Source organism: Muntiacus reevesi, chromosome 2 (genome assembly GCF_963930625.1).
Source record: "Muntiacus reevesi chromosome 2, mMunRee1.1, whole genome shotgun sequence".
In the NCBI taxonomy this organism is placed as follows: domain Eukaryota; kingdom Metazoa; phylum Chordata; class Mammalia; order Artiodactyla; family Cervidae; genus Muntiacus; species Muntiacus reevesi.
In genome coordinates this window covers 227,995,350-228,016,353 of record NC_089250.1, presented here as the reverse complement: position 1 = coordinate 228,016,353, position 21,004 = coordinate 227,995,350, and the positions used below count along the sequence as shown (strand labels likewise).

The 21,004-nt window shown below is 53.1% G+C and overlaps 1 protein-coding gene across 2 annotated transcripts in view; it reads right to left on the bottom strand.

The window, feature by feature from the left end:
- Nucleotides 1-1,503: 1,503 nt before the first annotated feature.
- SPIRE2 (spire type actin nucleation factor 2) overlaps nt 1,504-21,004 on the bottom strand; it is a 33,830-nt gene continuing 14,329 nt past the window's right edge. Inside the window, exons 3-18 of one of the 2 annotated variants that reach the window (XM_065925231.1) lie at nt 20,825-20,865; nt 16,430-16,789; nt 15,696-15,789; nt 15,545-15,582; nt 13,407-13,487; nt 13,130-13,294; nt 12,549-12,635; nt 12,305-12,437; nt 12,053-12,222; nt 11,157-11,346; nt 10,538-10,659; nt 7,751-7,885; nt 7,594-7,661; nt 3,047-3,074; nt 2,239-2,354; nt 1,504-2,014 (exon numbers count right to left, since the gene is read on the bottom strand). In XM_065925231.1, the coding sequence (XP_065781303.1) occupies nt 1,792-2,014; nt 2,239-2,354; nt 3,047-3,074; nt 7,594-7,661; nt 7,751-7,885; nt 10,538-10,659; nt 11,157-11,346; nt 12,053-12,222; nt 12,305-12,437; nt 12,549-12,635; nt 13,130-13,294; nt 13,407-13,487; nt 15,545-15,582; nt 15,696-15,789; nt 16,430-16,789; nt 20,825-20,865 (2,051 nt within the window). In that variant the 3' untranslated portion in view covers nt 1,504-1,791. The remainder of the gene's footprint in view (nt 2,015-2,238; nt 2,355-3,046; nt 3,075-7,593; nt 7,662-7,750; nt 7,886-10,537; nt 10,660-11,156; nt 11,347-12,052; nt 12,223-12,304; nt 12,438-12,548; nt 12,636-13,129; nt 13,295-13,406; nt 13,488-15,544; nt 15,583-15,695; nt 15,790-16,429; nt 16,790-20,824; nt 20,866-21,004) is intronic. The other variant, XM_065925233.1, reaches the window with a different exon arrangement.

The window sequence follows — 21,004 nt, the reverse complement described above, 5'->3', positions numbered from 1 at the left end:
TCCAGCGACTAAGAGTTCAAGTTCACACAGACAGGACCTCCAGGCCACCCTCCTCAGGAAAATTCTGACTGTGCAGGGCCAGGCTAGTCCCAGATGTGACTAGCTTACGCAGGCTTGTCACGTCACCTGTGGATGGAAACGTGGGGGTGTCACCTAAAGCTGCTTCCTGCTCTGCTGTCCCTAAGTCGACCACACAGGGACTGTGAGGGGTGCCCTCCCTGAACAGGCAACTCTGGACCTGATTCTTTCCCAGTATTCCCAAAGGCCTGGCCTGAGCTGGAAGCTTGGTTGTGAACAGTTCTAGAGCGAGCACCCTCCCTCTGTCAGGAGATACATTAGGTGAGCGGAGGTGGGGCGGGTTTGCTGGGTGGACACTACAGCTTTCTTCCCCTGGGTTCAGCAGGAGGCAAACCCACAGCAGCCAGGCTGTAGCACTGGGAACCCTAGACCCTCCCTCCTGACCTCACCTTGGAACCATGTGGGCCCTCCTGGCTTAGCCCAGCTGTCCCATGGTGGCTTTCATTTCACAGTATCCCTGTGAGGATTAGAACCCAAGTCTCTCCCTATTGGGAGCATGGACCTGAATGTGTCCCCTGGCTGCTTCCTCACCTGCAGGATTATGTGCCCTTGGGGATGTTATCACCCTTGGAAGTGCTTTCTCCTTGCTGGCTGTGTGACTGGGCGCAATTCCTTACCCTCTCTGTGCCAGTTTTCTCACTTGAAAATGGGAATAATACTCCCTGCACAGGAAGTGCTTAGAACAAGCCTGGGAACTGGATGTTGTTACTGGCTGCTCTCTCTATGTCGCTCAGTGTCCCTGGATCCCAGCTGAGGAAAGAAAGCATTTCACCCGAAGGCCTGTCTGCTGCACGTTCTGTCCCTTGGGGCCTCCTCAGGCCTTAGAGCCTGGCATCCAGCAGACCTGGCTGTGCCATCTTGGTCAGTTCCCTCACCTCTTTGAGCCTCAGCTTCCTCATCTGTAAGATGGGGTGACCACAGAAGCCCACTGCAGAGCACCTGGGTGCCTACTCGCACATTCCCCCCAGCTCTGCAGGCCCTGAGCGAACCCTCTGCCTAGAGAACAGCAGTAGAGATCTGGGGGACGAGGCTGAAGGGTCCTCCAGGCTGGCAGGTGACCAGAAAGCAGGCTGAGTGGCTGTCACACACGCAGCCCCGCTGGTCGTAAGACCAAGATGGCCAGGTCATGGAGTGAGCCTGAGCACCCTCGTGTCATGACAGCCCCCGCCCCTCAGAGCCCAGCCTCCACCCTCGGAGCACAGGCCCACCGCTGCAATTGAAGAACTCAGTTCACACCCCCACACCGGAGACTGTGAGACCACCTTTATTAGGCCAGGAGTGGCCATGGGTACAGTCTGTGGAGTGCCTTCCCGTACCAGGACCTCCAGCATCACCAGGGCCCCCGGACCAGCACCACCCTGGCACCTCTGAGTGCGCTCTGCTTACACCCACCGCCCCTCCTTGTCTCAGTGAGAAGACCTGCTCCCACCCCCCCACCCCGCCCAAGGAATCCTGAGAGGAACAGTCTCCCCAGGGAGGGTCCTGGAGTGAGCTCTGGGGGCCAGGGGACATGAATATAAATATATAGGCTGTGTGTATATATTATATAAACGTATGTATATATGTACATGCACATCAGGAGGATGGGGGTTCTTGTCCCAGGATGGAGACTCATCAGCCTGGTCCAGGCCTAGCCCGGCTCCTCCCTGGAGGCATGGCCGTCTGGGGGCACCTTGAGAAGCATTTGCCAGGCAGCCCAGGGGCTACGGGTCATCACTTGAGGTCGAGTGTCCAGGTGTTCGGGACATACAGGGACTGGGTCTGGCGGGTACGACGTGGCGTGGTGTTGAGGGCATCAACACTCCTGCGGCTGGAGTGTACCACATCCGCCACGAAGCCAGTGCAGTCAATGCACACATCCTTCATGACACAGCCGTGGGTGTACATGTGCGGGAACTCTTCCTCCACGCTCCGCCACTGCAGCCCTTGCAGGGATCTGAGGCAGGACAGGGCCGTCAGGGGGCCCTGCCCAAGCCTCTCCGTCCCCCACACCCATGCCAGGCAGAGCAAAGTCCACCCCACAAAAGCCCTTCCTCAGGAAGAATTGGGACTCTGGGCTCTGACTACTCAGTGCCCCCCCCCCCCCCCCCGCCTTCCCCAGCAGAGAAACCCCCACGCAGCTCCCGGCCCACCAGGAACGTCACCACGGGCGGCACGCACTGGAACGCGTCTCTTCTCTGTGTTGGCGTGGTTTTGGCAGTTGACACCCTCTGAGGACTCTCAAAGCCCAGTGTGTAGACGGGGATGTGAGCAAACTTCTTAGAAGGCATCTTCATCTGCAATAGAGAGAGACACTCCGGGCATCCTGCTCCCCCCAAAAGGCCACCTGCCTGGCCAGCAGAGGACCCTGCCTGAGGTCACTTGCTCCCACATGCTCACTGGACGCCCCTTCACACCTGGTGTCTGAAGGCATGGTTCCCTTGCTTTGTAGAACAAAGTGCGCCTTTTTAACATGCCAGGTGTAGCCCAGTGGCCTGTATGTAACCATCACTTAACATTGAAGAGGGGTCATAAAAGGCAAGGGTTTGAGAATTGTGGTGGTAAAAACCCCTCAAACAGATGACTATCTCTGGGATAAAGGAGGGGTAAAGGAGTGCCACCCAAATTGCACCCCAGGTGTACACAGACACCACCAGCTGCTGTATATAAAACAAGCCCTTCTGAAAACACTCAAGGATTGTCCTGTTGGAAGGAGAGTTTAGAGAAGGGTTTCTTGGCACTGGCCTACTAAAACAATATTAAAAAAAAAAAAAAGAACCATCCATGGGGTCTTTACACTGCAGTCTTGGGCAGTGTAAGAGTGGGTTCTTCCTGGAAGGAGAAGATGAAAGAAGTGACTAGTGAGGGGGGTCATCAGACTCAAGATAGCAGAGCCTCTGTCAACCCCCCACCTCATTCCCGGACAACCCAGCCAGGCTGCAGGACGCTCAGGACACGGGGCCTCGCTCTGACCCCAAGTGGTCCTCACCTTTATGCTACAGGAGTTGCAGACGGCTCTGGAGAGGAAAGAAGAGGGTTAGTAGGGTCAGCTCGAGGGGTCTAGCATGCAGGCCACGCCAGACTGTTGCCGCCTTCTGCTTGCCCCCGGCCACATCAGTGTTTTACTCTCATTTTACTTCCAAATCTTGCTTTTCTTTTTACTTAGCTCCACACCCAAAACACTCCTTCCTTTCAGGCTCTTTCTGGGGAGCATGGATCTGCAGTGGAGGGTGCCTGACTTTCCCCACACACGAGCACTGCCACAGCCAGAGAGTCAGGTGACATGCCCAGCTGTAAGCAGTGAGTAACGTTTATTTCCCATCCATATGTGATTTCAAAAGTACATGCCTTTTTGTTGTAAAAATTCAAACGCTAGAGAGAATTTTAATTTAGTCATGAGTCCTCTCCTATATAGCCCATTCTGGAGATGCTCCCTACTAGCACACTTTCCATGCTCCAGATCTAAACATAAATGAATAAAACATTTAAAATAAGTGTAAAATACATGGAACGGGGTATCCTGTGTACTATCCTATAAAGATACACCAGGGTTCTTCTCCACATCAATGCAAACTGTCCAAATTCATTTTTTAAGACAAGGGACCATATACTCTTAGAGGGATGTCCCATACTTAATCTGCCATCAACAAACCTCTGTATTCATTTGATTTTATTTCACTGTGGCCAGGGAACATACTCTGTATGATATGAATCCTTCCACATTTCTGAGACCAGTTTTATGACCCAGAATATAGTCATGTTGGTGATATTTCATGTGCACTTGACAAGAATGTACATCCCACTGTAAGGACTAGTTTCTGTAAACATCACATAGATCAATTTGGTGATGGTGTCATTCAAATCTCCTATACCCTTAGTTTTTCATTTCTCTAATTATAACCATGGATTTAGCTATTTTTCCTTGCCGTTCTGTCAATGTTTTGTTCCATGTGTCTTGAATCTCTTGATAGGTACAGAAAGTGTTCAGAATTATTTCCTCCCTTTATCACCATGAAATGAACTCCTTTAACTCTAGTAATATTCTTTGCTCCATAGTCTACTTTGTATGGTATTAACATATCAACTCAGGCTTTCCTTAGACTACTATCGGCATAGGGTATCTTTCTCCATCCTTTTCCTTCCAACCAATTTGTGTCTTTTATTTAAGCTACAGGTCATGGGAACTCCCTGGTGGCCCAGAGGTTAAGACTTCACACTTCCAAGGCAGAGGGTGTGCCTTTGATCCCTGGTAGGGGAACTAAGATCCCACAAGCTGCATGGCACAGCCAAAAAATAAAAAATAAAATACATGACTTATAGACAGCAGATTGTCTTGCTTTCTTTAATCAATATGGGAAACTCTGTCTTTTAATTGGATTGTTTAAGCCATTTATGTTTAATGTAGTTGTTGATACAGTTGGGTTTAAGTCTGTCATCTTGGGATTTGTTTTCTTTTTGTCATGCTTGTTCTTTTGTCCTTTTTCTGCTTTCTGTATTGAGTATTTTTTTATGATTCCATTTTATTGGGTTGGCCAAAAAGTTTGTTTGGAAAGACCCAAATGAACTTTTTGGCCAACCCAGTATATTCTTTTTGACTTACAGGCTAATCCAGTGGTTGTGTTTGGCCTCACAGGATCATCTTTAAATCATCTTTAACTTATCACAGTTTTCCTTCAAGTAATATTTTACCATCTAATGTACAGTATAAAAAACTTAAAACAGCATATTTCTGATCCTCACCTTCAGTCTTAATGATATTGTTAGGATATTTTAACTTATACATCTGTTAGAAGCTCCAAAATACATTTTTTTTTATTACTTTTTTGCATTCCTAATAGATTTTGTTTGGATGGCAGACTGAATTTTACCTTGCTGGGTGCTAGATATTGGCTTACCGTTTGTTTTTTTCTCATTTATTAACTTTTGGCTGTGCTGGGTCTTCATTGCTGCATGGGCTTTTCTCTAGTGCAGAGAGTGGGGGCTCACTCTACTTTCAGTGCACAGGCTTTTCATTGCAGTGGCTTCTCTTCTTGCGGAGCCCAGACTCTAGGGTGCTGGGCCTCAGTAGTTGCAGCTCCCAGGCTCTACAGTGCAGGCTCAATAGTTGTGGCACATGGGCTTAGTTGCTGTGTGGCAGGTGGTATCCTCCCAGATCAGGGATCAAACCCATGTCTACTGCATTGGCAGGCAGATCCCTTACCAGTAAATCATCAGGGAAGCACTGGTTTACCTTTTAAAGAGGCATAAGAAGAGAATCTTTTATGTTAGGAGAGTTACATCTTAGTAGCTACTGTTCCTAGTGCTCTTATTCCTTTGTGTACATTCAGATCTCCATCTGGCATCATTTTAATTTTATGCAGCAGGCCTCGTTTACCATTTGTTCCAGTATGGGTCTGCTGGTGGCTTTCGTATTTCTCAAAGTGTCTTTACTTTTGCCTTTGTTTTTGACACAAATATTCTTGTACAGAATTCTAGATTGACCACTTTTTTCTTCTTTCAGTACTTTCAAGATGTTGTTCCACTGACATCCTGCTTGTAGTATTTTGATGAGAAATCTGCAATCATCTTTATCTTTCTCTGTATACAACATGTCTTTTATTTGCTGACTGACGTTAGGAATTTCTGTCTTCTTGACAGAGAAAAATTCTGTCTTTAGGAATTTTTCTTTATCATTGGTTTTACCACTGATCAATTTGATTGTGTGTTTTGGTGTGATTTTATTCATGTTTCTTGTGCTTCAAGTTCACTGAGTTTCTTGTGGGTTTATTATACTTTCTATCAAATTTGGAAAACCTCTTTAGCCATTATTTCTTCAAATACTTTTTCTGCCCCCACATCTTTAGGAACTTTCTTTACAGCTATATTAGGCTTCTTAATGTTACCCCACAGCTTGCCAATGTCATTTTCATTTTAAATTATTTTTTTCTTTGTGTTTTATTTTGGATAGCTTCTACTGCTGTGTCTTCAAGTTAACTAATCTTTTCTTCTGCACATTACTCTGAATGTCTAATCTGCTATATATCATCCAGTGTAATTTTTTTCATCTCATACATTTCATGTCTAGACATTTGATTTGTCACTTCTTTGTATCTTCCATGTCTTTAACTTTTTCAAGGTATAAAATGCAGTTCAAATTTTAATGTCCTGCTAATCCTATAATCTGGGTCAGTTCACCACCATGATTTGATTGGTTTTTCTCACCATGGGTCATGCTTTCCTGCTTTTTGACATGCCTGATAATCTGCAATTGGATGACAGGCATTTTATCTGGCTGGATGCTGGGTATTTTTTTACTCCTATTCTTGAGTTTTATGGGCTTCTCTGATAGCTCAGTTGGTAGAGAATCTACCTGCAATGCAGGAGACCCCAGTTCAATTCCTGGGTCGGGAAGATCTGCTGGAGAAGGGATAGGCTACCCACTCCAGTATTCTTGGGCTTCCCTTGTGGCTCAGCTGATAAAGAATCCACCTGCAATGCAGGAGACCTGGGTTCAAACCCTGGATTGGGAAGATCCCCTGGAGAAGGGAAAGGCTACCCACTCCAGGATTCTGGCCTGGAGAATTCCATGTATAGTCCACGGGGTCACAAAGAGTCAGACACGACTGAGCGTATATACATAGACACATAGACTTGAGTTTTATTCTAGGAAGCAATTAAGATACTTGGGAATAGTCTGGTCTTTTCTGGTCTGACTTTGTGATTTGTTAGTTCTGGAGCAGCACTCAAGTCTAGGGGCACTTATTCCTGGTAGTGAGGCAAGACCTTTCTGTGACTCACTCAGCAGCCCGAGTCACAGCTTGCCACCCTGGTTGATGGGAACAGACGCTGTCTCTGGTACTGCTCCTTTAAGTCTGTAGGACAGGGTCAGTCAACTTTTCCTCCAAAAGCTCAGATGGTCAACATTTTAGATGTGGCTAAATGAATAATAAACAAGTGGGTGTGACTGTGTTCTAATAAACTTTATTTCTAAAATAGGCAGTGGGCCAGGTTTCCACACCCTGGGTAATTTCCTTCATGTAAGTGCTGATCAGAACTGAATATGCAAGGGGGATCTTGTGCAGGTCTCTGAGACCTGCTTCCTGGAGAACCCTCTCCCCTCTGGGTATCTGTGCTGTGAACTCTAGCTGCCCAGGTGCCCCTGTTCTCAGCTGTACCTCCTCCACTGCAGGAGCTGAACAGGTTTGAGTCCAGAGCTGAGGCTGTCGTAGGACAGAACTTACCCCGTCTGCTTCCTGGTACTTGCTTCATATGTGATTGCTTCTTGAGAACCAATGTTTCATGTCTTTGCATGTTTTTTTTTTTTTTTTTTGGCCATTTCCTGTGGAAAACGCCTATTCTGCTTCCTGTTACCCAATCTTGGCTGAAAGTGGGGGCCCCTCAGTTGTTAAAGTAAAAATTTTGTTCCTTGGTTGCACTGGTCACAGTGCCTCATGGAACATGCCCCGAATCACAGGCAGCTCTACTGGACAAAATCCGAGAGGCTTCCTACCTCCTTCCCACGTGAATTCACAGCCAAGGTGCGTACAGAAGGCTCACCTCTTGCAAAAGAGACAGGTGGGCGGCCATGAGAATAGTGGGAACTTGGTTCGGCAGCAGCAGCAAATCTGTGAGGAAAGCCTGGTTGGAGCCCAGTGTTATCCCAAACTCGCCAGGCCCAGTCCTGCCCGCACCTACCCCCCACCCAGCTCCTCACCTTCCCCTTCTTCAGGCTGCTGAAGAGCTCCTTGTTCTGCAGGAATTTCTCCATCTCTGCCTTCACCAGCACACGGCGCACATCCATCACCTCTTCCACCGTCAGAGCCAGGCTTTCCACAGGGTGGCTGAACTCCTGAGGCAGGAGACCTGAAGCATTGGTCTCAGGCTCTCAGGGCGTCTCCACAAGTTCCCCACTTCCCTGAGGACTTGGCATCTTCCTGGCCTCAGTCCAGGCAAGCTCCCCAGAACACCCATGGGGAAGTACAGAAGCTGTACTGCTCCTGGGACACTCCTACAGGCAGCTCTCTGACCTGGCCCCAACAACTCAACTGGCAGCCAGCCCCTCGATGACCTCATTGCTCACACAACCCCATAAGCACATCCCACCTTTGTTCACGATGCTACCCAGACCTGAGCCATCTGCCTCCAACATTGTTGCTCACCTGAAAACACCCCAGGACAATCAAAGTCACCCAGAGTCCCCAGGCCCACTGCCTCCCTCCTGGAACCCCCACCACAGTGCCCTCCTGCCCCCCACCCCCCTCCTCCTGGAACCCCCCACCACCATACCCCCTCCTGCCCCCAGCCTCCTGGAATGCCACCACCACCGTACCCCCTCCTCCCTCCCAGTGCTAACCATCCACTGCCACTCTGGGTCTGTTGGTTAGTTGGATGCACCTGTCCACCTCGTCATAACCGCCTAGCCTTTTGGGCTGTCATGGTGAGTATACCCTGTTCTGCCCCCAGGAGAACAGTCCTGTGTTCCTATCACAGAATTTGACTTCTCAAAGGGTCACTTCCTCTTCTATGAAGTAGGGTATTTCAGCTCCACTAAGAAGATGCAGTGTCTGGCACCAGAATCAAAATGTTAGCTACCGAGACAAGGTGGCGTGGGAGGCACCAGAGGCTGGTGGGAGTTGGATGGTGTTTGTGGTCAGATTTTCTCCTATTACACTTGTTAGTCAGCTGCTACTGTCTGGCACTGGGTGAGTCTGGAACCTTGCGTTCTCTCCTCTCACCTGAAGCATCTAGGTCTCCTGGCTCCTGATTAGTGTTTCCTGTAGCCTGATGGCGCTATTTATATGTGAACAATCCCCTTCTAACCTTACAGATGTTACAATCACTGTACACATTGCCAATGATTTCAAGTTGGGTGCTCAGCAGACTGGGTTGAGGCAAGGTCATTGCAGTTCAAGGGTTTGATAGCCAAGCCTCTTGGAAAGCTCTCGAGATCTGAGCTGGATAAAGACTTGCTATTAAACACATGTCCCCTGATTGCTTGACATTCCTCCCTTCAAGAGGTGGTCCTGGGATTTCCCTGGTGGCCCAGAGGATAAGAATCCACCTGCCAATGCAGGGAACAAGGGTTCGATGCTGGGTCCAGGAAGGTCTCACATGCCACACAGCCATTATACTCGTGTGCTGCAACTAATGAGCCTGCACTCTGCAACTACTGAAGCCCATGCACCTACAGCCTGTGCTCTATAGCACAGGAAGCCACTGCAGTGAGAAGCCCTTACACCACAATGGAGAGTAGCCTCTGCTCGCTGCAACTAGAAATAGCTGGCATGCAGCAACAAAGACCCAGTATAGCCAAAAATAAATAAAATTATAAAAAATAATAACATCTTTAATAAAGAATCCATCTTTTAAAAAAAAGGGACAAGCCACAGGGCAACTAAGCCCTCACATCACAACTACTGGGCCCACTACTGTGCTCTGCCCCATGACTAGAGAGGCCATGTGCAGCAAGAAAAGATTCTGCGTAATGCAAGGAGGATCCCGAGGGTAGCAACCAAGACCCCACACAGCCAAATAAATAAATAAGATGTAGTTCCCTAAAGTAGGACTTAGGGACTGACTTGTACGGAATGGATAAGGTGGAGCTGACAGTGTCAGGCTCGAGAATGGGTCATAAAGACACTGGCTTCCTTCTGCTTCTCAGATGGCTCACTCAGGGGAGCCACCTCATGAGGGCACTTCACCTGGGACGACCTGGGGCCCCGGGCACAGACGGGGGAGGAGTTTCCTAGGAACAGGTCCTCCAGCCCAGGTCAAGTCTCCAAGTGAGACACAGCCCTGCCACTGCAGCCCCCCGCAGAGGCCACTTCCAGGCTCTGGACCCAGAGAGACGATGAGATGGTAACTGTGTGCTGTTGTAGCTGCTGCGCGAGGGGTGATTTTCTATGTGGCCAGATATCTAATACAGGACTCAGAGGGTAGAGCATGCCCTTCAGTTGAGGAGTATTACAGTAACATAACCTTGACTTTTCAAAGCCTTTGAACATCTGTTCTCACTTGGGTCTCTTGGTAAAACCTCAATGAAGCAATAATGACAGCCACCCTCTGGACCTCCCTCCCCATGCCAGCAAGGTGCCCTGTGGCCCTACAGGCACTCCATTCAGCTCAGGGAGCCTCAAGATGTCAGCAATTGTTAGCTCTTCACGATTATGAGTCAGACAAAATTCACAGGTGAAGGAACTGCAGCACAGATAGGGAAGGGCCCGGAGCCAGAGTTGGGACCCGAGAAAGTGCTGTCTGGTGTCACCACGCTGCCTTCTCATATGCCCTGACCCTGAGAGATGGGACTAGACTGTGCCCTTAGCAAGGGCCTTCTCTGGCCTGGGCTGCAGTGCCCAGAAGGCCCAGGAGGCGGCAGCAAAGACCAACCTCCCCAGACATCCACTGGGAGGGTCCCCACTCCTGAGCCCGACAGGGGCATTCCCCGTCCCCTCTCACTGCCCCCACCCCGGCCACCCTACACCACAGCGCTTCTGTCACTCACCAGCCACAGGTGACTGTTGTCCGGGGCCGCGGAGGCCCCCTGCCTGTCCTCGACTGAGCCCACGTCACTGCGTGGTAGGGAGCTGGGGTCAGGCTGGGACTGGACACTGACGGGGAGGGAACCTGGTGGAAGAGACAGGGGCTGTCAGGACAATTCGCAGCGGCTCTGGCGTCACAGGGCTGTGCTAGGCACGAAGAGGCAGTGCGCGGGATGGCAACCTCAGGCCTCAGCACCGTGGGACCAGCTAACCTAGAGTGGCCGGCTGACCGACGGGAGATGACGGGGCTGTGACAAACCCCAGGGGACTAGTCTGGTCCAGAGTGGTGTGCATGCTCTCTGGGCCTGTTTCCACTGACAGGAAAGAGAAAGATTAGAAGGGTCTAATCCATTGGTCCAGCTGTCTTTCTACAGACCAATACGGCAAAGTTAATTATCTCTAGGTAAAAGAATTGTGGGGATTTTTCTCAAGTTTTACACTGGATATGGATTACCACTTTAGCAGAGTTTTAAAAGGTGGGGCGTGGCTGCCTGAGGTGATAAATGTCTCTTCTGCAGTGCAAGCTCCCTCTGGAGCAGCGCGACCTGCAGGAAGACATCCAGGGAGGGAGGTGGCACATACCCGGCTCCAGGGGGCTGGGCCTCCAGGACTGCATGCTGCCTGCTCGCGGCCGGGGCAACTCCAGGCCTCCAGGGGGCTGAGGGGCTGGCTGCAGGCCAGAGGTCACCTCACTCCGGAGCTGCGCCAGGTCGTGCTCCGAGAAAGAGCGGTCTCGCTTCAGCGTCCCCTCTACGCACGGTGACTCTTCCTCCTGTGGACACAGCAGCCGAGCAACACCCTGTCCACCCTCCTGTGGACAGTCCAGTCCAGCATCACAGTGACTGCTCTGCCCCAGTGCCTCCTGCCTGTCCCTGGACCTCGGCGTGGGGTGCACAAGTGGACCGCTATCCACTACCCAGGCCTGGGGAGACGCACGCCTCAGAAGCCAGCCCGTGGCCGGAGGTCCCTGGAAAGTCCTGGAGGTGACAGGCCTGGGGTCACATGGGGTCACGTGGAGACAGCTCCCACCCCGGTCTCCTGGGTCAGAGGGCAGTGCGGCCAGGGCGGGGAGTCACGCTGGGACCTGTAGGCTTTGCACCGCCAAGTGGGGCTGCCCAGCCCAGGAGGACGTGGCTCTCCATTTCATCCTTTTATGTGCTGAGGCAACAGCGGCTCAAGGCCACTGTCTCAGTCACGCTTGTGAATGACCAAATGGGAGAGGGTGTCCCCCGGGCAGACCCAGCCCCACAGCAGGACACAGATTCACAGCAGGGTGCAGACAGGACCCCGAGCAGAGGGCCCACAGCTGGATGCTGCACCCTGGCTGTGTTCAGTTCCCCAGAACCTCCTTTCCTTCCTTCCTCCCCCTCCCCCCTGCCCCCCACCTTCTCTCCCTTTCCTCCCTACCCCTCCCCCTCCTCCCCTCCCCCACCTCCTCCTCCTCATCAGTCTCTCTTCAGGAACCTGTGGGCTCTGACCTCAGAGGTGTTCATCTCTTCCATCTCAGCCAAAGTAGGCGCCTTGAGCAGAACTCGGGGCCTTGGGCGCTGGGCGCTGCTCCCAACGTCCGTGATGGACAGGTTGATGCAGGAAGTGGACTTGACGTCCCCAGAGCAGGCATTGAGGATGCAGGGCAGAGAGCCGAACCCTGGGGGAGGCAGGAGGTGAGGCAGGATGGACAGGACAGTCGGGGGGAGACAAGGCGCAGGAGAGAGGTGTCCCGTGCTCACCCCGCTCGCCCCGGCCGTCCCAGCGCCTGCCCTCCACGGGACGCAGCCTGCGTTCCTGCTTGATCTCCTCCAGGATCTTCTCGTGCAGAGTTCTCTGCTTCTGGGGTAAGGGGCGAAGCCTTCTCTCTGAGACCTGCAGGGGGTGTGGCAGCACCAGGTGGGGGGCCAGCTCCCTGAAGGCCCTGCATGCTCTGGCAGGCAGCGTCCCAGAACCAACCCTCCGGATGCCCCAAGGGGCTGGTACCTGCTTCAGTGGAGGCCGGGAGCGGATGAAGTCCAGGATGAGTTCGTGGGCATCTTTCTTCACTCTGGGAGGGATGTCCCCGTCAACCTGAGGGAGAGAAGGAGGGCAGCAAGGCTAAGGGACCATCTGCTTGGGCTGCAGCCATGAGAGGGGTTCACCCAGTCTCCCCCTCAGTGGTTGTGTGGTTGTGGCCTTCAAGACCTGACCACCAGCTTTCCCTGCATCTCAGATTCTTTATGTTGAAAAGCAGGTCAGTGGCTTTACCTCACAGGGTCCTTGTAAGGGTGAGATTAACTCACACATTTAGATTCTCAGAGCGATGCTGGCACACCACGAGGCCCTGTGAGTGTTAAGTGGGACAATCCCGCAGCCTCAGCTCCTGCCCCTGGTCCCCTTCTCCCTGCCAATGTCACACTGTGTCCCTGAAAGGACCATGAGGTGTGTGACTCGAGGCCACATTGCCTGTTCCCATTGGAATCTCTGGTTCAGTGACCAGTGTATCAAGCAGGGGCTCCAGCAGGCAGAGGGGCCTGAACATGTATCCTCTTTAACCCGGCCCGCCATGACCTTGAGCGGCTCACCATGACCTTGCGCAGTTTGTAGTTCCTGGCGCGGATGTCCTGCATGAGCATCTCGAAGGGGGTGAGCTGGAACTCTGTGGGCAGGGGGTTGAACTCCTGCTCCTGCACCTTCTTTAGCTTCACCCCATGGCGGAGCTCCCGCATGAGCTGGACCCAAAGTCGGGCCTAGGCCCCCGAGAAGATGGAAATGGCCCTTAGTCCTGGGCGGGGCTCCTGGCCTGTGCCCCATCTGTGCCCTGGTGGGGGTGCAGTGGGGGGTGGCGGGCACGTGTCTTACCCAGTCTGTGCGCCTCAGGCTATCCAGCTCCACAAGGGGCTTCTCTGCCTGCGGTTCATCTTCCCGGAACCTCTGCAGCATCTGTTAAGTCCAGAGAAACGGGAGAACAGGGGTGGTAGGGCTGTGCACCCTGCTGGTCTGCCCCCCGGGGACGCTTCTGTACAATTTTGGACAAGGCTTTGGGGCACAGAAAGGTATCTGAGGGGACCAAGCCATCAGCCTTAGAACGACATGGAAACACTCATGTCCTGCTGGCTATCGGTGGCCACTTCTCCTGTGCAAGGGCCGGGGGAAGCACGACCCTTGCAGCAACCCCTGGCTGCAGCAGAACCCACGGCCTCCTCACACTGACCCACACTCCTTCATGGGGCCCCCATCCTCCACGATACAGGCATGAGGCCCTCCTCCATCTGGGAAGGGCTCCAGACTGCCGCTCACAGGGCACATCCACCCTCGTGGAACACCACAGCCACTTCTGTGCATGTCATCCCATCTGGAATCTACAGTCCTCTGCTTCTTTGATTGTTTTCTGAATGGTTGGCTCCATGAGGTCAGAACCACGTTTTCAGCTTTGGATTGTTTTAAATCTGGCTCCCAGCACTGTGTGACACATGCTAGGTCTTAAGCATTGGTTGAGTGAATAAATGAATCAGTAAGTGGAGAGTTGGATGGGTGGATGGATGGGCAAGAGGGCGAGTCACTCAGCAGGCTCCAAAGTCACAGAGATGTATTTCACGAACTGGGAAAGACGCCACCAGCAAGGTGAGGGCCCTGGAAGGATGTTGGGAATGCTCAGGGAGCTGTTTTCTACTGAGAATTTGTGAAGAGGCTGCTAGGTTCATTGCCCTGGATTTTGGTAGCAGCTGGGACTCTGCTCTCACTGGCCCTCCACCCTAGAGGAGCATCTGCCTTTAGCACACAGCCTCTGCCACCCCATCCCCCAGGTCAAACAGAACCAGTCACCCCGGCTTCCCTCCCAAGCCACTTGCCAAACTGCCCTGGGATGCTCTAGAAAACTAAGCCAAGTCCCTGAGAAGCACAAGGTGTGTGGTTCTAAAAATAGAGCTGGGTGTGACCTGCGTCTCTGTGGACAAAGGGCATGAAGGTGGGTCTCCTGTCCTTTCTGGAGCAGCTCTACTGGCCCTGAGCAGGCTGTTTCTGCTCCCAATGCCAGCCCAGCCACACACTGCCAGTAGCCTGCTTCTCACTGCCTCCTCCAGTCCCCTGACTTCTCCTGGGTCAACTACTTGAAGTCTAGAGCTGTTTACACCTAAAGAAAGAGCTTTTATTGCCTGGGCAAGGAACTGACCTCAGCAACAGCCAGGCAACTGAAAATCATTAGGACCCTTAGTGCCACACAGGAGCATGAGGAGACAAGTAAAAGACCCCAAAGAAGAAAATCCAGAAGCCCAAGAGGCTCCTTGGGAGGATGGAATGGAAGACCCATCTGTCTCCTTCTCAAACTCAAGGAAAAGAAATGCTTTCCAAGGAGGAGCCGGTTAGTGGTGACCTTGAGGAGACAGCTGGCTATGGAGTTCCTCCCAAGAGGAAGAAATCTTTCCCCAAAGAGGAACCACACAGTGACCCTGAAGTGTCAGGAAACAGGAGGGTCCTCAAGAAAAAGAGGAACTTGTCTTCCAGGGAGGATCCACTCGGCAGTGGACCTGAAGAGGCTGCTACAGCAAGAGCAGCGGTTCCAAGAAGACAATGCTCTGAAGGCCGACTCGGAAAAACCAGAACGGACATCTCCCTAGTGGGGCGTAAGTTTCAGACACAGTCCCCACCCATCCTCTAGAGTCCAATCAAAACAAAAGGAAAAACAGACAAGCATTAGGGGAAGCCACAATTAAAGCACTGGCAGGACACCTCTGAGATGCTGAACAGGAGTGGGAGGGAAGACAGGGGACAGGGCTGGGGGGCAGCGGGACCACACACTTTGGGCTACGAGTGGGCTGCAGACGAGGCCAAGTGACCCAAGCAGCATCTACCCTGTCCTGCTCTGGATCCCAGGCCCCTGAGATCCCAACCCTGAGAGTCTGCTCAGGCCCAGGCCCAGGGAAGCTGGGCAGGAAGTAGACACACGTCAACAAAGGGTCAGGGTAAAATCAGGGACCAGCACTGGTTAATTCCAAAAGTACCTCCTGACCTCTCCAAAGTCTCCATTTTTTCTCCTCATCTGTGAAATGTTGGTGGAAGGCAGGGGTCCCTGTGGGCTGCGAACCCCATTTCAATGAAACACCTCAGTTCCCTCCAAGGGAGAGGCTGTGAGAGTTGAGCAAAGACTGTCACCTCCTGACTTTGAGACCATGAAGCGGCAGAACAGCTGTGGGGAGAATGCCAGCCGGGAGCCGGTCAGGCCCTTCTGCTCCGTACTAGCTGTGACCTGGGGTGAGAACACGACCTCTTAGCACCTCCAGCTCAACTGGGAAATGGGTGAAAACCATGGTGGGGGTGGGGGTTGGGGGGTGGTTAGGGGTGGAAAGGAATGTCGGACTGTCACCCAGGGACAAACACCTGGACGAGTGACCCCTCACTGAACTGCCCACCTCCCCAAAGCTCCAACATGTTGGCACCTCTGCTCCCTGTTTTCAGAAGGAACCAGCTCTGGGGCAGGAGACCTGGAGACACAGTCCCTTTTGCAGATGTAAACATGAGGACCAGGGAAGCTAAGGACTGACTTAGAGACAACACGAGTGAGGTCATGGGTAAAGGCACCAGTTGGTGAATTTCTGAGCCTCTGGTCCCTCCTGTGCAAAGCCAGGTAAGCAGGACACTGAGGATTAAGCTAAATCCTACAAAGTGTTCAGGACCGTCTGGCACAGAGTGGACACCCACTGTGGACAGACGGAGGGACAGAAGGAACTAGGCGGGGATTGGGCCGGGCCCTGCCCACCTGCCCACCTGCCCCACCTCTGCGCGGAGGCGCCTCTGGGACCCCACCCCTCGCTTGGCCGGCCCCACCCACCACCCTCGACTCTGGGCAGATCCTTGGTCCTCCGGCCCAGGCCGCTCCCTCGGCTCACCTCCTTGGCCTCTCGGACCCTGGCGAGGAAGGCGCGCAGTTCCAGTGTCTCCACGAAGAGCGCGCGGCACACGGCCTGGTAGTGGGTCTGTGCGCCCCGGGGCTCGGTCAGGCGCGCAGCGCACAGGCGCATAGCCTGCGCGAAGGTGCGCACGGTGCGGGGGCCGCCCTCTGCCTCCTCCTCCTCCTCGGGACCCCCGTATCCTTCGTCGGCCGTCCCGCCACCGCTGTCGTCATCGCAGTCGCTGTTGGCCATGAGGTCAATGAGCCGCTCCAGCTGCGGGCTGAGCTCGCGCTCCTCGTGCTCGGCCAGCCCCCAGTCCAGAGCGCGGTAGATGGCGAAGCCCAGCGACTGCACCACCTGCGGGACAGGGCCCTGGTGTTAGGCCAGGGCAGGGCGGGCATATAGGGCGGGGGTGGGGTGGGCTGCGTCCTAGCCGCCGCAGGAGGTCCCCATCGTGTGGGTTCTACTGGTGAAATGGGACAGCAGCTGTCCTCTGAGGGGTGCACCACCGCCCCCACCAGGGAAACACGGTGCTCCCCAGCAGCACAGCCACCGTGGAAAACTGCGTGGCAGGTTCTTATAATCAAGACATGCTTTACTGGTGGGCTGCAGCTCCTCTTGGGGGTTTCACCAAGAGAGAGGAAAACCAGAAATCCCTGTAGGGGAATCCACAAAGGTCAGGTCCGGAGTGAGGCAGTGATCCGAGGGATACTAGTCAGCCGTGCACAGCCCTGAACCCCTAGCACCACCCAGAGCCAGGACTCTGGAGCTCTAGATAAGACAGAAGCAGTCCACAGCCCAGAGGGCAGGCCCCTGGCTCCCAGGGGTTGGGGGTCAGGGGAAGCATGTTGGGAAAGGTGTGTGTGGTATTGCTTACACACCAGTCAGAGCTCACCAGATGTACAGTTTACCCCCAACAAAAGTGTTTAGAAAAAGACAGAGAGGCAACCTAAGGAAGCATTAGCTTTTCATGTGCAATGACAGTATGTTTTATGACACATACAAAGCTTGACACTGGAACTCACAAAAAGTGAGAACCCCTCAAGTATTTTCAGCTGCATGTAAATTTCAATGTATGTGAATCTAACCTGAAAGAGAAAAACCTAAAAGATAATTGTACCTGTGTAGGGAGAGGGGGTGGGGGTCACCAGCAGGCAGGTGGGGGGGCGCTGCAGGGAATAGGTGAGTCAGTCCTTTGCTGTTGGAGCCTCGTGTGGGGCCACCAAGCTATTCTGCTGGCTTTGCATTAAGTTCAAAATTCTTTCTCCACAACAAGGTTTTAAAAAGCGGATTAGCACATTCGAGATGAGTCCTGCACTCCAGACCTCTTAACTCTGCTTTTGGTGTTACTTAGCCCCTAGGGAATTGAGCTTTCAGGGACCACCATTAGTATTTCAGATCCGGGTTCTGGGTTCTGTAATGTCTGTGCCCCACAGCCTTGGGTCTGCTCGAGGGAGGTGCCGGGGGAAGTGGTTCGATGACAGCCAGTGGCACAAAGAATGAGGAAGCTGCTTCCAGTGCTGACAGCACTATGTGTTTGAAAGGGCGTTAATGGTTTCCTTTCACGACTCAGTACGAGATACACACACACTAAAATGACAACAGCTCTTTGCCACTCAACCTTGCCACTAGTCTCAAGACTGTCACGGGTGGGGCAAACACCAGTCACCGGCCTGCCTCAGGCAGGGGGACCATGCTGGCCTGGGGGTGGGGTCAGCCTGCAGCCTGGGTCCTGACCTCTTGCCCTAGGCGGAGCCACACCCTCGCCAGGCATGCGCAGGCCACCCGGCCACTGGGCCCCTCTGGTCTCTCCTGTGACCAGAGTGACGTTTCCTGTGACGTCACCCCCAGACTCCAAGGGAAGGGGTCAGAGCAGAGCTGAAGAGAAGTGAGACGGTCAGTGTTGGGCAGAGGGCAGGGCACAAGAACAGGCCTTCTCTGTCCACAGAAGCGCCTCCCGAGATGCCCTGAGCCTGGAGGGGCTTAGAGGGGTCTGCCTGGCTCGGGGACGCCTGGGGAGAGTGAGGCCCCGTGGGAGCGAAGTTCCAATGAAAGTCAGTAACACTCCCAGGCTGGAGGCACCTTATCTCTGCCTCGGGAGGAGGGCCAGTTGGGCTACAAGTCACACCCCAGAATCAGGAGTCAAAGGCCTGAAAGCCAACCAGGCCTGAAAGGTGAGTGAAGGGTCTGCTCTGGCCGGTGGAGTCTGTGGGGCAGCCCCTTGGGACTGCTGGGCAGGCAAGGACCTCACTTCACACAATTTCTCACTGATCCTTTCTTGGCTCAGAGGTGGATGCAGGAAGAAGACAGAGATGGAGCTTCCCTGGTGGCTCAGGGGTGAAGAATCCACCTGCCAATGCAGGAGACGTGGCAGGTTCAATCCCTGGTCTGGGCAGATCCCATGTGCTGCAGAGCAGCTAAGCCCAAGTGGCACAGCTACTGAGCCTGTGCTTTCAAGCCCAGGCTCCACAGCCAAGAGAAGTCACCGCAATGAGAAGCCCATGAACCACAACAAAGAGTAGCTCCCCTTCTGCACAACCAGAGAAAAGCCCACACATCAATAAAGACCCAGCACAGCCAAAAATAAATGAATAAAATCATTTTTACAAAAAAGCAGAGAACTCCACCTCACCCCAGCTTTGCCCCACAGCCCCCGCTGACCCCAGGGTGACCCTCTCTCTCCGAAGGAGATCACTCTACCCCTCGGGCCGGGCAGGCAGAAGGCCCAGCACCAAAGTTTCCTGGCTCCAGTGCAGCACAGAGCGCCCCTGCTAGGCCTGCCTCCCCTGGTTCTGGTCTCTGGCCTGTGCTGGACTCACATCAGTGAAAGGGTTAACCCCACTGCAAGCCTCTTGAGAGTGGCCCCAGCCCCAGACACTGGAGAGACCACTGGCTTCCCCCTAGGGAAAAGTCTAGGCAGAACCCCGAGCCCCCCTGCCCCTGGCAGTGTAGGCACCAGGCTGCGGAGGCCCCGGGACCAGCCCGAGCCACTGAAGGGCCAGAGTGAGAATCTCAGCACACAGGCCAGGAGGCTGCCCTGACCGACTTCCTGGGGCCCCCACATCGATTCCCGAGCCTATATACAAGGTTCTTTGTAAGTGTTTTCAAGACTGATGACAGTAGGGAACACAAGTGGAACAGGGGTGGGGAACACAAATTCACTTGGGGCTGTGGGGCAGGGCAGCCTGGCAGCAGGAACCGCACACAGCAGTGAGATGGATGCGTCCTGAAAACAGGGCTAGGCTTTTTCTTACTCAGGTTCCAGGATGCTGTGTAGCATGAGCTCAGAGCAATCCCTGGGAAGTCGTGTTGTGTAAACAGCAGGGCATCCGCCCAACCAGAGGGTGTACTTTAACACTGACACAATTAAGAATTGCCAGCATGTGGTGACTAGAAAAAGTCAGAAAACTTTGGGATGGTTTTATTACTGTTTGTAAAAATCCTCTGTGACAGACCAATGGGTTTCCCTTGTGGCTCAGACAGTAAAGAATCTGCCTGCAATGCAGGAGACCCGGTTCAATCCCTGGGTCAGGAAGATCCCCTGGAGGAGGGCATGGCAACCCACTCCAGTATTCTTGCCTGGGAAATTCCATGGACAGAGGAGTCTGGTGGGCTACAGTCCATCGGGTCGCAAAGAACTGGACATGACTAAGTGACTTTCACTTTCACAGCAGACCAACAGCTGTGCCCACCCCCTTTCTATAACACTGTGTTTAACATATAAATATGTATTTACATAAAACCATTTTTTATAAAGCAGTGGAATAAATGTCAAATTCAGGACAAACCACCTGGGGGCAGGCAGATGGGACAGGAGACACAGATAAAGGTCCTAAGGATGAGGTACTGGGGGGAGCTCAGGGACACGGGGGATGGGCTGCTTCTCCTGTTTGTCCTCCAGCCCCACGCCTGCCCAACGCTCTGACCAGGGAGACCACATCACCTTTGCCCCCTCTTCCCTCTGGTCAGTGGGAGGCACCTCCAGGAGCCCGGGGGTCACAGGGGAGACCCCATGTTTCAGACCCCCTGAGGCCAGTCCACCCCACTGTGTGTATGGGCTTCCCCGCCCTGCCTGTTTTCAGGCATCATCTCCCCAAAAGCCCTTCCACTAAGCCACTGAGCACTTATCCACATCCTGCCTCAGAGAAGCAACTGTACAACTGCCGTTGTTCAGCCGCCCAGTCATGTCCAGCTCTCTGTGACCCCATGGACAACAGCATGCCAGGCTTCACTATCTCCCGGTCCTTCTAGAAGCACAACTGTATGTGCTTCTAATTTACAGCATGCAACAGGCCTAACTGTTCACTTTGGATCAAGTACCTTTAAATTTTGCTTTTAAAGTACCTGGAAAAATAAATAAATAAATAAAACTAAAAAAAAATAATAAAGTACCTGGGCTTCCGAGCTGGCCGGAGACACCATTGTTGTGGGCTCTGTAAGAGAAGAGAGCCAGCAGTCAAGACAAGCTTCAGCATCCCCTGGGCCGGCCCCCCACCTACCCCCCAGGAACATGCAGCCCATCTCCCAAGATCTCCACCAGAAACCAGCGAGCCATCAGTCACTGGATAGACA